Source organism: Crocodylus porosus, unplaced genomic scaffold (assembly GCF_001723895.1).
Source record: "Crocodylus porosus isolate Cpor-Errol unplaced genomic scaffold, CroPor_comp1, whole genome shotgun sequence".
Taxonomy (NCBI): domain Eukaryota; kingdom Metazoa; phylum Chordata; order Crocodylia; family Crocodylidae; genus Crocodylus; species Crocodylus porosus.
In genome coordinates, this window is record NW_017728906.1 from 11,646,392 (window position 1) to 11,661,905 (window position 15,514).

At 42.0% G+C, this 15,514-nt stretch overlaps 1 protein-coding gene across 1 annotated transcript in view; it reads right to left on the reverse strand.

Moving 5' to 3' along the window:
* DCAF6 (DDB1 and CUL4 associated factor 6) overlaps positions 1-15,509 on the reverse strand; it is a gene marked incomplete at its 5' end in the record, with an annotated part of 140,301 nt that extends 124,792 nt beyond the window's left edge. The window contains one exon of the mRNA XM_019557099.1: positions 15,425-15,509. Coding sequence (XP_019412644.1) covers positions 15,425-15,509 — 85 coding nt within the window. The remainder of the gene's footprint in view (positions 1-15,424) is intronic.
* Positions 15,510-15,514: the final 5 nt, after the last annotated feature.

Consider the following 15,514-nt stretch of genomic DNA (forward strand, 5'->3'; position numbering starts at 1 on the left):
TGTGTCTCTGTCACTGATAAGGTTACAGGCACTTAAGTTTTAAACTGAGGTAAATACAACATAAGAGACAACCTATTCATTTAGCTCTTCATTATCTGACACTAAGCATGTTATAAACTTTAAAAAGTACAAGTGAATTTAACCCTTGTAAGTAAAATGAAAGGCCATATTGTTCTCCTTGATAGTATTGCAGTATTCCTTGTGGAATTAAAACAGACGCAGCTACATGACATGGGAATTTCAAGTTATCTGTTACTAGCAAGAGTAGTTTGAGGCTGCATTTTTATACTAACTTTAACATTCTCTTAAATGGCTACTACCACCTTTAAACACTGATGGGACTCTAAGGGAATGTTCATTGTGACCGAAATGAAAAGGGAAGGAAAAAAAAATAATGGAAGGGGGCAATTCAAGATGATGAGACTCTGAAAGTCTATTTCTTCCACCCCCAAAAATATTCAGAACAGCATACTTCTTGACTCAGAGAAGCACAGTAATCAATATGCACAATTTGTTTCATCGACATGCCTTTAAATGACTGGCCATGTAAACAACTTCAGATTCTGAAATGGATACCAGCTATTTCTATGCTTATGTTGGATGAAAACAGATGCATTCAGAGCCATCTTCTCTTGTGCCTTCACTGTTAACTGCTGCACTGTGTCAAGGGAACATTTCCATGGACAGAACATAAAGAAGTCATGCAATGTTGTACAGTGACTAAAACAGTCTTGTGCAGCTGTTTGTTGTGGAGTAGTGTATGCTCAAATGTGTCTTTGGATTTTTTTTCTATCAACCACCATTATTTTTTGACAAGTCTTTACCTGGGTTTTATATCTGTAGGTAAATTAGCACTGCTATTGTGATAAGCAACATTGATTTGAGGTCTACATTTTATACTAGACTGATCTCAAAGAAACTGCTTCACTCAAGACACTTGTAGAGGATGATGACTGTTAATGTTTTGCAGACTACTAGACTTAGGAACGAATAGTTACACCCATCGAAAAACAGAATTCCATTCACAGGATCTGACAAAGACTATAGCCCAGGGGTGACCAACTTCAGCACAAGTGCCCTAAGTGTCACTGGCAGCCTTGGTGAGTGCCATGCAGCAAATCAAGGAAAGGACAGGAAACAAACAGTGGCAGATAATGCAGCAAGCAGAAATGAGAGCAGGCAACTAGAAAGGGAGCACAGGGCAGGGAGCAGAAAGCAGAGCAACAGCACTCCGAGACGTATTATTATCTTGATGGGCGAGAAGAAAAAACCCCCCACATTTGTGAATGTGTTATACCATTTAACATTCAATTACAGTTATTTTTCTGTAAAATGAACTTAGCCTAAGAGTTCAAGCCTCCCCTGTCAACTCAGACATTCCTTTTTAATTTCTGAAATATTATTTGCAAGTATAATCTTCAGATCTACTAGCCTGTAGCATCTTGAAACCAGAACAAATAGGACTGAATAGAAAAAGGGCCATCCAGGGGAAATCAACATTCAATAGCCCTACCCCACTCAGACAATGGGACTGCTACCAGCAATACCATTAGCTTTTCACTACCTGCCCATCATTCATTGGGAATGATGAAGCAAAATCCCCAGTAGAGGAGAAATTAAAAAAGAAAGAAAGCACCAGAGCTCTTTCAAGAGAGAGTTTGCTAAGCAGGGGCAGGCATTCCAGCACTAGAAACATAAGAAAGACAGCTGGAGCAATGGCAAGAAAAGCAAGAGGGGAGTTTTGGCCTTTCTCCAACGACCCTTAGGAGTGGTGAAGCTCATAGATGGGGGAGCTGGAGTTCAAATGTAGTATTTACTCACATACCCCATGCACCTTCTTCCCAAAAACAACTCTCCAAAACTGGGGTGCGTGTTTTAAGTAAGGAAGCTGATTTCTGCACCAGAATGGAGGACTGAGGGTGCTGGGATGGCTGCCAGGAGCTGAGAAGCAGCTATGACAGGATTAAACCTGTAGCTCTTCAGCTATAAGGAAAGGGCATGAAGCTGAGGAGTGGATTCTGCCTCCCTGCATGCAACCATCATTCAATCACAGTGAGCTGTGATGTGTTAGTTAAGATTCAGGGAGAAAAAATTCCTTATTTTACCTTCCCAAAAAAGACAAGCATCTTATTTGGGGGTGCATGATATTCAAGTAAATATCATATTTACAGTTCTGCTCATGTACTGTATAGCTCATGTACAGACTGAAAGTAACGTGTACATGTTTAAGGAGTGCTTTTGCATAGATAATTTCATTTGAGGACTTGAAGCTGGTAAAACAGAGTTAAACTATAAGCCAAAGAACTTGGAACTAGAGCTCTGGGGGAAGCATAAGAGTGACTAAGCAGACTCGGGAGATGAGAGCTTTCATTTCAGGATCTAGAACAGTTGAACTGAAGAGTCCCACATCAGATGGGATGGTTGGGGGGTGGGGGCAGGGAGACAAGGAGTCTGCCTCCCCACCAGTGTTCCTGAGAAGCCACAACTAGAAACAGCATCTGGAAGCTGTCCAGGCCCAGCTGGGTTAGAAATACAAGGAATCCAAAGGTTGTGTCCAATTATAACAGTCTGGTGACCATCTACTACAGAATGCAGCCAGCACTGGCAGTCTTTAACTATAGCTCAGGGTTTGTTTTTTAAACTTATTTTTAAAAAGTTATCTTAAAATTGTGTATATTCATCCTAAGAGATTACAGAACTTATATTTAACTCACAAAGGGCGTCTGGTTAGAGAAACAACACTTCAACGGCCATTATAGATGTTTTAATTTACATCAAGCTGAACTGTAGCCTAGTGCTGAACAGAAGTGGAGAATGGTCACCCAAAATAGCTATGACAAAGGGATATATCCTGGATAAATATTTTTAGTGTTGTCCACATTGTTACCAATACCCTAGTCCAGGTGTGCCAAACACCTGGCCCACGGGGTTTCTTACAGGCTGGACCACCCACCTTCATGGGCCGGATTCAGCCCACAGGGCTTGTCATCACAGCTGCCAGAGCCCCAAAAGTGACAAGTGTTAACCTACATAGGTGCCAGAGTTGCTGTCTCAATGTAGCTCGAGAACCTAGGGAGTTAACATAATTTGTCTCCCCCACTTGCCCGCCACTGGAAATCAGGGGTTCTGGTCACCTCTGGTGACTAAAATAAGTGACAGGGAAAAAGGTGGACAAGCAGCAGCTGTGTTAACTCCCTGAGTTGTAGAGCCTGGCCAAAACAGCATCTCCAGCAGCCAGAGGGATAAACACCATTGTCCCTGTTCACAAGTTATTCAGCCCCCAACTCCAATCTAGATCTGGCCTGGAAAAGCCCTACAATCTGAATTCGGTCCATGGGGCCAAACGAGTTTGATACCCTTGCTTTACTCCGTACAGACCTTGCTTGAGACCATGCTCAGGTCAAGGGCAGGAAAGGATGATCCTCCAGTGGCTTACGCACACCAGCTGACCTGTGAGCAGTAACATTAATACTACTCTAAAAAGGAACTCAATTTACCTCTTCTAAGGACTTCCACAGCTGCAAGGGATGGGGAATGAGATGTACAGAGAAAAACAAAAGTTATGTTGAAATCATTAAAATGGCTTGGGTACTCTGCTCTGGATTCCGGGTTCCAATCAGGCAAAGATGCAACCAGATTTTTTTTTCCTATTCATACTTGTCCCTTAGTAACATCCTGGAATTGGCAGTGCGTACAGATAACACTGGTGCCGAGCCCCAAGCGTAAGCAAAGGCAAGCTGAGATTTGCACCCACATAACGTACATCTCAGCTTACCTTTTCTCTTCTTTGGGGTTCACAATCTATACATACAGCTGCATTGATACTTATGCCTTAATGCTGTCACAGGGGTTTTCAACCTTTTTAAATAAGCGTACCCTGGCGGCTGGACGTAGAGTAGTTGGGGAGGATGGCATGCGGCTAGATGCAGAGTGGCAGGAGCATGGGGTGGTGGGTGGCAGCAGTCGCTCCTGTGTGCAAGCCCTACCCCCCGAATCCAGCCAGCTGGGTGGCATCTGTGCAGCCTGGCCGCAGGGGGCACCACTGCCCTCACCTACCCCCGGTCCTGGTCCTGGGAGGCAGTGGCATCCGTCTCCTCTCCCACGTGCATACCCCCTAGGGCAGGGGTTCCCAACCCCTGGGCCACGACACAGTAATGGGCCACAAAAGGTTAGCTACCAGACCAGAAGTGACTGTGGACCAGCAAACCACGGATTGGAAATGACCAGCATACTGTGGACCAGCAGCCAGCCCACAGTATGCCAATTGCTAATCTACAGTCACTTTTGGTCCATAGTTTACCAGTCATCAGCATAAAAGAGCTGGAAACCCCTGCCCTAGGACATACTTAAAGTGATCTTCACTTTTTGTAAGTAAAAGATGCCCCAGGATCTACCACCTCCCCCTTCCCTCTCCAGGCTCTGACCCCAATCACTCAGCCTGGGTAGCAGGGACCATGGCTCAGCCTAGCCATTTACATCCTGCGGCTCCCGATCGTGCAGCCTCTGACAGCCTGAGACAGACTGTCAGAGGCTCCACAACCGACCAGTCAATCGAGATAGATTAGTTGGTGACCGCTGCCCTAGGGCCTTCCCGCATACCCCCAGCTGACAACCCCTGCTACATCAGGACTATTTCTCAATAGGGTTACCATACGCCCAAGTTTTCCCAGACATGTCCGCTTTTAGGGCCCTCTCATCTCCATCTAGGCAGTTTTTTTTAAATATCAACAAATGTCCAGGATTTTGCTCTGCCTCCACTCAGCATCAAAGTTTTTCCTGGCAGTTCCTGGTTTGCCCCAGGAAGGAGCTGCCTGGGGTTGGGGGAGCGAAGGAGGGCAGTTGGAGGCAGGGGTATCACATGGATCTGTGTGCATACCCCGGCAGCTGCAGGCAGGCAAGTCTGTGGTGGGCAGGGGTTGGAGGGCCAGGGCTGGGGACTGTGTACGTGGATGGATGTGCAAAGGTGCCTGCCGGCACTAGGACTGCAGCACAGGGGGGAGCTGTCTGCCCCTCCAGCAGGAGAATGGGGGGGGGGGAGTCTTCAGGAGCAACAGGGAGCTGCAGGTCAGGAGTGAGGGGTACCAGTGGGGTGGGGGCGGGCAGGGGCTGTGTGTTGAGAGGGGCACCAACAGGGTGGGGAGGAGAGGCTGCAGGTAATGAGTGGAGCGCCAGCAGGGCTGGGGGGATCTGGTTTAGGAAAGAGAGACACCGGGGGGTAGGGACTTATGGAGCGAGGAGTATCAGCAGGGACACGGACTGAGGGTTGGGAGTGAAGGGTACCAGCATGGTCTCGGGGGTGGGATACTGTGGGTCGACAGTAAGGGGCAGCAGCAGGGCTCAGACGAAGGCTGTGGCTTGGGAATAAGGGGCAGGGGCAGGGCACAAGCATATCACTGCCCTTCCCCACAATCATATTACCACCTCCTCCCCCACAGGTGTCTTCTTTTTTGAAACTGGAAATATGACAACCCCAATTTTCAACAAGATAAAACAATTGCTAAAGATTTCAGTGGAAAAGACCTTGGAAAGTAATCCCCCACATCCTGAACACCTATTTTTGCAGGACATTAATAAGACACAAGATCACTTTTAGAGCTCAGAAAGTAACAATATTGTACTACAACAACCTAAACTTTACTGGATACAGATCAATACAAGTTGCCAATTGTAAACAGACAACAGAAATAAACTGGGGAAGGACTGTAAGAAAATAAAACCCAAATCTCTCTCTCAAACCATCACCTCATTCTGCAATGCAAATCTGGCACACCAGATACCTCTGCAGCAGGAGACAGCTTTCATGTATAGAGGATTCATTACTACAAGATCAAACTGCAGCTACACTATGAAGCTGTCTCATATATTCAGTAACATGGTACAGACAGTTATTTACAAAGGAAATCATCAGTTTGAACAAAAAGCTCTTTTAAAAGTATACATTGAAGACTCAAGGGAATGCTGGCACTAAAACTGAAAGACAGCAAAAATCTTGAAAGTCTCCAGACTTTCAACATAAGTCAGAAATTTAAGCTTGCAAAGTTAACGTTTTCATATCTCAGGACTGAACAAAATATACATACATCAGAGCCATGCCTGGATCTTCACCAATACAATCATGTTAACACCGAAAGCAGTCATTGGTTAAAGCACTGCATCAAGAATTGGAAATATAATCCTTTAAAAAAAAAAAAAGAAAGTACAAATAAACTTGCAGAATTCAGCATGTGTTAAGTCACAGATGAGAAAAATCATTGCCCAATTAGATAAACACATTTGCCTATTGAGTTTTCAAAGGACAGAAAAAAAAAAGACAACCTGTAATTGCTTCAATGATTTCTCTCTCTTCCACTCAGGTGGGATTTATTTATAGTGAGGCACTGCGTGTGCTACAGTACTGAGAAGTCATTTAATGAATGCTTCTGGCATGTTAACAATAGGAAAAGCAGCTGAAAAAAAAAGTTGTACACTATAAAATTCAGAACCTTCAGCACTTAGAAACCTAGGTCCCACTGAGTTTCAATAGTATTTGTACTAATACTCACATGTTTCTGAAAAACGTGAAAGCTGAAGTGCTATAACCTCATTTGGGAAGCAAGGATTCCTTAGGATGTTATCTTTTATTAGACCAACTGCATAGTTGGGATACAGTTAGGCAAGGTCTCAAATGAAAGGCATTCTTCACCATATGACCTGACGAACAAAGCTTTGCATTTGAAAGGTGAGCCGATGAAGAATTATGATGAAGAAACTTGTCTAGGTTTGCCCCAACTACGCAGTTGGTCCAATCAGAGATACCACACTAAGAAATCCTTGCCTCCTTTTTGCATAATTCCTGAACCGTAACAGCTATATCACTCTAATACATTTCAGCATCTCCCACATTTTGGAAAGCTACTGCAAATACATGTGTTGAGGTTTTCTTCCTTATACAGCACATTTCTAGTATTTTACAGCTTCATTTTCATAGTGCCATCATCCAGAAGGAAGCGTAGAGTTCTTTGTAAGCAACACTAAATACCACTGAAGTACACAGAGGCAAGTGCAACATCAGCATGTTAGAGGCCAAGGGACAGGATTTTAGCAAGAACCAGAGTGCCATGGTATTTTATAAGAGCTGTATGACACACCAAGATACATTAGCAGAGTTAATATGAATGCTCAAATTGTCATTATTAGATTCAAAACCACACAAGGCAAAAATAATGTTGACTGCTACAAGTCTGTAGTTTATGTAATCTGAACTCTCAGAATCTAGGTGGTATTACAGAAAATGCAACAAGGCCCCATGAGGCATATTACAGAAACATTTTTCTTTTTCTTCAAATTAATGTCAGTATATTAAGAGCTGAGATAGTATCCCATAAAAACCTAAAAACTATCTTACAGTGAAACTCACCTATTATCTTTGTGAACTAAAGGTACTTTCACTGGGTTTTCATAGAATGAATCCTGATATCCCACAATGCTTTACCTTGGATCAAGATGCTATCTGTATCCAATTCCTTTTGAAAAATCTTTACACTTTTTGCCTATTGTTGCTCATGGTAAATATTTTGTACTATACCAGCTTCCATATACTATGATCTGAAGCTGCTTTGTGAAGATCCCACAGAGGCACTGCAGGAATCAAGAAAATACTAAAAGGCCAGACCCACCAAAATTAAATATTCACAAAGAAGCATAGATAAATGTTAATAGCAAATTTAATAACAAAATACAGATGAGATATAGGTGACCACATATCTTAAGAGTATATCAAGCAAATAGTTCATTCTAATTTGGATGAATGCACATTTTACCTGAAAATCTTAAGAACATTTGAAAGAAATTTAAATATAAAGTCTTTAAGGCTTAAAAAGCATCTAACATGTGACCAGCCTGTTAAGGCAAAGGACTTCTCACTTAGGTTTCAAATTCAGTTTTAAAAGAGAGCCTATCTTAGTTCACTGGCAGATGAGCTGTTCAGCTAGAACTGTAGTTCAATGCTGAAGAGCAAATATTCCAAGGTGAATACAGATTTTTAAACTCTATTACCTGACTCTATATCAAAGAGCTTGCTAAATAAGGCCCAAATTGTTAAAAGTGTTCCCAATAAGTTCTACTCTAATTAATATGTATATGCCTATTTTAATCTCCTATTTAAGCTATATCTTGTCCTAAACCCGATCTAACTGGCTTAAGACCACTAAATGTACTCTAATATAAGCAACCTACTACTTTTGACCAATCGTGCTCACACTTTCTAAAAATTATTCTCACTTCTGACATTCTCTCCTTTGCCTCTTTCTCTTACCCACCCTTTGATCAAGCAAACACAAGCAAATGCTATGTCATATTCTTACTAAGCAGCTTATGGCCTATTACAGTCTACATTCGTAGAAACCTCTCTCACTAAAATTCCCTTTCAGATTTATCTTTGTTTCCATTCCCTTTTCTTCTCTCTCAAAAGCCCCCAACCTTGATCCAAAAGCAGGTTCTGAAGCAAAGTTAACCTCAAGAACAGTGGCACAACTACAGCGGGGCGACCAGGTGGCACTTGGTGGGGAGGGAGGGATGGCTGCTGCCACATAATTGCACTTGTGGCACAGCAGCAACTGGAAGTCACCACTAGCCAGGTGTGGCAGCTGCCCTGGGGTGTCTGGCTGCATCATTACACCTCTGCTCAAGAATGTGTGTTCAGTTTGCATCCTTACACGTACATGGCCAGAATTTATCAAGGCTTTGCAGCCTGTGAACTCAGTTTCAGTATCTCCCTAAACAAGTCTTTAAAATAAAATGGTGGCAACCATCAACTCTCCTGGATTATGGTGCATGCATGAGGGCCACCCAGACCTTCAATGTTTATGCCAAGTCAGAAATTTCTGGAAGAGTGAAGACTGCCCAGATCTTCCATCCTCTCTTTAGGCCACTCAGATAGAATCCAAAGACCAGACTGAGTCCAGATGTTTGGTGCCTACATGGCTTAACTATGTAAGTATCTGGAAATTGAATCCAGGTCTCCTATATGGTAGACAAGGATACCACTAAACTCATATAAAAATGCTGCATTTTTAAACAATAACCTCAATGAAAGGTTTATTTGCATGCAGTTATACTCATGAAGGCACGGGTGGAAAGGGTTTGAAAAAGTCGCACATTCTCTATTCTTAGGAAATCACTCATCTCCACGACCTACAGAAATTCAAAAAAAACCAATATAAAACTGCTCTGTCCAAAGGCAGCTAGAGCCTACTTTCAACTTTCAAAGTGGGAAGGGGCTTGGTTTCGTGCAAGTAGCTGAGCCTAAGAAATAAGATCCTAGATCTGCAGAAGTATTAAAAATGCCGGTAACACTTATAATTTTAATCCCAACTGTAAAGATACTTAAAGACCCATCTCCTGGACATGGAAATATGAGAATCTTCCTTCTCATTTACAAATTAAGTTCCTAGTCAACAGGGCTGGAAAGAAAAGCTCAAACACTAGAAGGCAAATAAGAATTCTAAATTATTTTAGGGTATTTGATCTCATATTTTTGAATGCCTGGGGTTGGCAATACTGTATTATTCTGGTTGAAACAAATGGGAAAAGTAGGGTGCTAAAGATGTAAGAATGACAAAGAGAGGAAAGAACAACAGAATATAGCAACTTAAAAATGAATTTATTTTCCCTCAGTCTTTAAGTGTTTTTTCCTCAATGCATACAAAATTCATAGATGCCCTATTACCCTGCAAGACAATAATGATGCCACAAGGGAATTTTTTTCATCATTTAACGTATGGGCAGTCAACCTGCAACATGTTTGTTTGTCAAAAGCCATAGGCAGCCTTTGTGTATTTAGGAAGCAGGGAGAACAGCAACAGATAGGGCAGGGACCAGACAGCCGAGTAACAGATCAAGCAGGGAGAACAGGGCAGCAAGGAGCAGAGAAAAGAGAAACAGATCAACCAGTGAAAGGGGACTGAAGCAGCGCTTAAGGAGGGTGCAGGGCTTACCTTTTGGCATACCTGCCAAAAAGCCTGGCCCTCAGTAATTCAATGGATTCTTTAGTTCTTGAAGCATGGGGCTTACATCGCTTACATATTTTGTTATCCTTTCGCATGTACCCGAATCAGTAATATTTGGTGGCAATCCTTAGACTTAGCAATGCACTACTAGTTAAAATGTTCTGACTTAATTCATCCAACTTTTAGCCACACCTACTTATCTATTTTCTTGAAAAAGGATGGAGAGAAAGAGCCAAAGTATATCCTGCATACTGCCAAGCAAAATACTGACAATTTGGAAGATGTCAAAGTGAACTTGCCTATACCACCTTCATTTTTTTCCTCTTTTGCAAATATATTATGATATAGCCTTTTTAGTGGAAGCTCAAATTTTACTGGCAGATTTCCTTTATGCATTATCTTGTTACCATGATTCAGATGTTAAGTGGGCACAATCTTTCATACAAGCTGCAGCAATTACTGCATATGAGGTTATTCCAACATTTAAATTACAATGTCTAATTATTTCAGCTGATTACTTGGTATTAGCATAAACTCTGTAGGTCTGAAACTGCCAGGATCAGCCCCCACACCTTTTTGTAAAGGTTAGTACATGTTGTACCCTTTTATTTTCTGGTAGACTAACTGATTTTAGTAAGTTGGAGTTTTTTTGACAAGATGTTGTAGCACAGGCCCCTTCCTTAAATCCATTTCCAACTCTTGACTGAATAACAAGAGGTCCCAATGACTTCATGCTTTTTATTCTTTCAATCTGTTCCAGGACCTACTTTTCTGACACCAGTCACAGTGACTTAGCTTTATTAAGTGAAAAGAATAAGCCTGAGGTTAGTATCTCTTCACTTGTAAAGAGTGATAAAAAAAAAAAATCACATTGCTCTACTGCTCTTTGACTGCATTATGTTCACATTAAAATAGCAGTCAATCATTTGGATCTTTACAATCACAAAACCAAGTCAATAACAGGTGTTGTTTTTCCAAAGCACAGTTAATTTGCCAGAATTATGCGAGAGAGAAAACACGATGATGCACCTCTTTCCTCACTCTGATGCGTGTCCTGCTGCCCAACAGATTTTTAATTCAGGTGAAAAATTAAAAAAAAATACTAATAAAAATGTATTAAACAAAGACATGCATAGAGACATGTAACATATCAATCAACATAGCTGAGGATAATAAAAATCAGTTATATGTATTGCACCCAGTATAAAAGACAATGGACAGGGTGCAAGATCTGTGATTATTTCCCATAGCCTGTAACAGCAAGAAATTGCAACCGAACTGAAAAGTTACATTTAGAAAACACCTTAGAAAGAGTTTATGTTAAAACTGTTTACACACAAACCCATTATACTCCATACTACGATTTCCAGTACTACAGGACTGAAAACCATGGGGCAGTCCAACCCTGTAGTCCAACAATTCTCTCCTCAGTGTAAATTTTCCCAGTGTCCATTTTATTAGCTCTGTACTATTTTTCGCATCCAGGACTACTGAAGCTTTTTTACACTACTTTTACCTTAAGGAATTAGCTGTTTTCCTGTTTATAGGTAGTTTTGAATTAGGAATGTTAACTGGAGGTTAGGTAGGCAAGTTTTTACCACAAGTGTTCTACTGTGTAAACAGGACTAGATAACCATGCATATAAGTAGATTAGTCAGTCCTTCTCTTTCCTATAGATCCTATTTATATCTATGGATATAAAAAGACAGTCATAGCTTTCTCCCTGGCTAACCAACTGAAGTACACCATTTGCCAGCTGTCAGAATCAAAATCTCAAAAATCAAACAACGAAAGCTTTGCACTATGTATATTTTCTGACATCTATTACCATGCTTTACAGAATGAGCTCACACAATCTGTGCATACAAGCTTTTTTCCCTTGTTGGCTGTTAGAATGAATGAGTGAAATATAACGAAGCATTAGAAATGTACAGTTTCTTAGCAGAATTCTGCATGCATTTTCACTTTGTTCACTTTATTTGGAGCAGCATTGCTGTTTTTTAGAATCAAAAGTGCTCTGCAAAATGTGATTCTAATACCTGGTGGACTGCACATTACCAAACTTGACCATACTGCATTCAGTTGCATATATTCTAGCAGCAAATTCAGATTTCAACCTTCTTTAATTCTAAGACAAACAAAACAAGGGCTTGGAATAAAAGTTCAACTTTGATAAACAAAAACCAATGCCTTCAAATACAAAAAAATCGAAATATTTATTTAGTGATTTTTTTTCTTCTTAAAGTTTCATGAAACGGCCCCAAACCTGCACCAACAAAATTCGGCAAGCATAGAAATTCCAGATTCCCAGGAGGAAAAAAGGTAGGAAAAAACATGCAAAGAGGATTTACAATGTTTGTGAAGGATTTATTTTGCTCGGGTTCTTTTGTGCCAAACGATGCATCACAACATTTACAATCATTTTGAATAACAGAACAGCGGCATTTTCTTCTTTGTAAAAGATTTCAAAATAATGGATTTACTGTGATAACCTGCAATGCCAATTATAAACTAAAAGTGTCAGACAATGTCTGTCTTCAGCAGCAGGATTAACTCCCTCAAAGAAAAGCAAGTAAACCCTCATACTGGGAGATGGTTCTGACAAACAAAAGGTTTCCCCCTTCCCCCGCCCCCAACACTGCTGCTACTTCTCTATATAAGAAATAATGTTTACAGAAGGGTCAGTCTTCAGAAGGGTGTTTGTGCCTGAAAGCATGCAAAGAACAATGTTTCCAACTATTTAGGTCTAATAAAAGATATCACATCTACCCAAAGAACCTGTCTGCCTATGTCCTTAGGCCAACAGAGCTACAACCAACAACCCTAATGTTTGCATTAGGCATTATGGCTTTCATTCTGAGGAGATCAAAATGCTTTACATAAACTGATATTTTAAAATGTGTGTGTGTGAGATCAGAGTTCCATTGCCAATTGACATTGTGCCACCATTCCTACAACCATACCATAGGGCAATAACAAATCCTTGTGATCTGAATGGACATAGTATCCTTTAGATATGGCAAATTTCAGGAAACAGAGTATAATTCACCAAATAAGAGCCAGTCTAAGATACTATGATTCAATATCTTAGTTGCAAAAGTGCCATGGGAACTTTTAATCACTGAAAGTCATAAGGACCTTAGTGTTATATCTCATCCAAGAGACAACACCTCTAGCAGCAAATCCTGACAAAATCATGGCAGTGATATGATAGGATCAAACTACAGAAGGATTCTTTAAAAAACTGACCTCATTCCAGGTGGCACTACATCTAAACACACACATTCACTCATGTCTTTGTGGCAGCCCCTCTTTCAGAAGTCTGCCTAAACTTTTATGTCAAAAGGGAAGCAACAATTTAGAAATACTGTTAAAAAAAAAAGTTGGTTTCCTGAAAAACCCAGATTCCACCTGTGCAATATACAAAAAGGATTTACGGGCCCATGTTAGATCAGGTCTGTTATCAGTTCAGTCTGCTAATTTTCAGGGCTCAGGACAAAACAAGTTTGGAATGTGTCACTCAAAACCACAAGACTATGGTAGTATGGTACTGCCCGATTGCCAAACCTTTGCCAGACTTTCAGACCGAGCAGTTCTGTAACTAAAAATTAATAGGATGTGCATGAGAAGAGCAGAATATACGCCTTTCCCCATCTTCCAAACCTTCGATAAAATGAACATGTACAGAGAAACATTAACTTGAAATGAAAGCTTCATCACATTATAAAAGCACTGAATGTACACTTCATCTTCCTGTCACCTTACCAAGACTAAATTTGGAAACATGCTGCTAACATACGTTACTCTGAGTTCTGGGTATTTTTCAATAGCAGGAAGCAACAGGAATGCAACTCATCTTTTTTGGATTATCTACCTAAACCAATTTAAACAGATTAAAAAAAAAACCCACAGGACTTGATGTCTTACCACAATATTACTATACTGACATGTCAAACCAACCTGTTTCCATTCTTAGAACAAAAATTCTGCTGGTAGGACATTAAAGTGGTAGGAGGGATAGATTGGGCTACTATGAAGGCTTTCATCTCCCATTCAGTCTAAATCAGTACAACCCAAAACCCAGTGCCACCTGAAAACTGCTTGAAAATGACTTGCTTGAAGTTAGCTTCTGATCTCAACCTAGTTTCTACTGAACAAATACCCATATAGGACTAGAGGAATATGAGAAAGAAAAAACAGTACAGTGCCAGAAACATGTGCCAGCAAGTTAGTATTACAGCTGTCCCTTGATAAAACTCAGAATCACAGAGAACACACACAGGCTCATGGAGAAGTAGGGCTAAAAGGGACCTCCACAGGTCATCTAGTCCAACCACCTGCCCAAGGCCAAATCACTCTTACCCCAACCAGGCAATACAATTTTATACAATCATCCCTATCCAAATGATCCTAAACAACCACAATCTGAACTCTCCATCAGACTCCTGTCAACCCTGACAACACAGACCTAATCCCCTAACCCACCACCGGCAAAGCCAAGGAGTCACAGCTGCGAATATCCTGCTTCTCCAAAATCTCATCAATACATGCTTGAGAGATCTGGGGACCGAGAAGCTTATCTTAACCACTCAACAAAAAAAAGAAGTAAATGCACGTCAAAAAAGAAAAATCCTGCTGAGGCTCTCTAATGCCTATTGCTGATAAAAGCACAGGCAGGTGCATGCAAGGGCCTAAAAATGCTCAGACTCACGTGCCAGGTACAGATATTACACTTTTACTGGTATAAGTGATTGAAAACTGGTCTATACCCATAACAGCACAGAAGTTTGACACACACACATTTAAAGATACCAGAACCTAGTCTAAGATTTACATGCTCCCCCCCACCCACAGGGCGAATGTGTATTCAGGTCCCAACCAACCTAAGCCACGCTGCTTACAGAAACCCGTGTAACTTAGACTGATTCCTCCTGGGGCCTTTCGAACATTGGAACCAAGCCACAGACTTGTAGAGCAGCAAGGTGGGAAGAAGGGATCTCCAGAGGCCATCTAGTCCAGAGTTTCTCAACCCATGCATGGATCGTGACCCAAAAGCGGGTTGCAAGAATATACAACAGAGTCATGAACAAACTTTAAAAATGGACCCTCCTTAAAAGGAGAAAAACGTGGCTTTCCCCTTGCCGGCTGGGGCCGCTTGCGGCCCCACACTCCGGAGGACGGGGGCTGGGTGGCAGCGGGTCAGGACCGCGGGGCACCGACCGCCCATTGACGTTTCCAAACGGGTCCCGGTCCCAAAAAAGAGGCCGAGAAGCGCTGCTCTCAACTCTGTCTAGGACTCACGCGAGCCCCGCGGCCGCGCCCCCCGACTCCAGCCCCCGCGGCGCCTTCCTCAACCCCTGCTGGGCGGGGCGGGGCGCCCCCACCGAGACAAAAGGAGCCCCCTCGGCCCCCCCACGCAGGGTCCGTCAGTCGCTCACCCAGGTAGTGCCGCCGCAGCAGGCCGGGCTCCTGCAGCCCCAGGCTACGCTTCCTCACGTCCCACAGCAGGTGCGGGCAACACCCCCGGG